General features: G+C 35.5%; 1 protein-coding gene across 3 annotated transcripts in view; it reads left to right on the top strand.

Moving 5' to 3' along the window:
• Positions 1-1,630, top strand: part of LOC108970663 (zinc finger protein rotund) — a 61,415-nt gene that overhangs the window by 52,749 nt on the left and 7,036 nt on the right. For all 3 annotated transcript variants that reach the window (XM_018936180.1, XM_018936178.1, XM_018936179.1), the window contains exons 2-3: positions 518-1,204; positions 1,296-1,412. In XM_018936180.1, coding sequence (XP_018791725.1) covers positions 722-1,204; positions 1,296-1,412 — 600 coding nt within the window. In that variant the 5' untranslated portion in view covers positions 518-721. The remainder of the gene's footprint in view (positions 1-517; positions 1,205-1,295; positions 1,413-1,630) is intronic.

Genomic DNA, 1,630 nt, shown 5'->3' with positions numbered 1-1,630 from the left:
ACTATAAAACACGAAATGTCTTAATTATTGGGTTTTGGGAAAAAATGCAAATATTTAATGGGGGAGCCTGCTTAGAAGCTTTTAAATCGATTTTTTTTAATGTTTCTATAAAAATTATGGCAATGTCAATTTAAAAATATTTTGCAATGAAAAATGTTGTTATATAAAATATTAAGGAGCATAAATTTTAAAATAAATTGCTATAGAAATTTTATGGCAAAAGCTTTGCTATAAAATATTTTTTTAAAAGTTATTTTGCTATAAAAAGGTATGGAAATTTTTTTTGAAAATTTTTCTTCAAAAATTAAAAAATTCAGGAAGTTCTTTGATATAATATATCTTAAAAAACATTTTGCTCAAAAATTCTTTGCTCTTAAATATTATAAGTGTATTTACTAAATTATATTTATGATTTTAGGTTATAAAAATTTTTTCTATGTATATTTTAAATAATATATTTTCTAATAAGTACATAAAAAATTGCGATAATTCTAACTAATTTATTTTCCACTTCCAGGAAATTTTTATTATAAAAAGTCATTTCGCAACGGACTAACGCGGGAACTGCAACCTCCTGTATAACTAACCAAAAAACTATAATTATACATATACACACACTTCGTCTACGATATAAGTAAAGCGGTAAACAGAGAATTTTGTACGAAAATTCAAAAAACTGTAGCAACAAAATCAATCAAAAACCAAAACAAAAACACACAAAATGAACGTGCAATTAGCGCAACAGTCAGCAGCACACACCAGCAGAAAGCATTGTAACAACAGTAGTACTAGCATTAGTTATATTAGCAACAACAACATGAACACCACCGTGAACACACAATCACAACAGCAACAACAACAGCCAGCCAACAATCGCACAATGTCCACAGCGGCGACGTCAACACCGACGCCGTCACATCGAACACAAAGTCCCGCTATAGTGCCGCCGCAGCCCACCGCCACAACGTCTACGGCCGCCTGCACAGCGACGACAGCGCCAATGCGCAGCGCGCGCAGTCCCTCACCCGACGGCACACAGGACTACGATGTGACGCGCATGCGCGAGGAGGACTTCGAACGGCTGGCCGTTTACATAGTACCCGATGTGCAATGTGAGCGTGGCGTAGCGAATCGGGCGGATCGCACGCTGCCACGCAGCCTAACACTCAAACCCTCGATGGTTTTCTCAACGCCAAATGTTAAGGTAAGCGGGCTGCCGCCTACTTCGTATATCTATACTGATGTTGTTACTGAATTGAAATTAACATTTTGTATTGTTTTTGTCGCCTTTGCAGACTGAAGGAGTTTGGAGCACTGGTGTGATACCGCGCGGCACACGTTTTGGTCCCTTTGAAGGCGTTCCAACTCCGAACTATCCCAACGATACGAATAAGGCGCGCTATTTTTGGCGGGTAAGCACAAAAACAATGAAAATAATAATAAAACAACTACTCTAATGCAACAGAAAGCAGGCTCATCAGCACTTTTATAGGTCACTCAAAGCATTTCAATAACTCATAGCATCACATTTAAAAGGATAAGTTTAAATATATTTGAAAAAAGTTTTTGTTTCATATATTAGTTTGTTTAATTTTTTTATTAAGAAAAATTTTTTTGTTAATTTTATTAA

Source organism: Bactrocera latifrons, unplaced genomic scaffold (genome assembly GCF_001853355.1).
Source record: "Bactrocera latifrons isolate USDA-ARS-PBARC rearing strain unplaced genomic scaffold, ASM185335v1 scaffold_305, whole genome shotgun sequence".
Classification (NCBI taxonomy): Eukaryota; Metazoa; Arthropoda; class Insecta; order Diptera; family Tephritidae; genus Bactrocera; species Bactrocera latifrons.
This window is presented reverse-complemented; position numbering and strand designations above follow the sequence as displayed.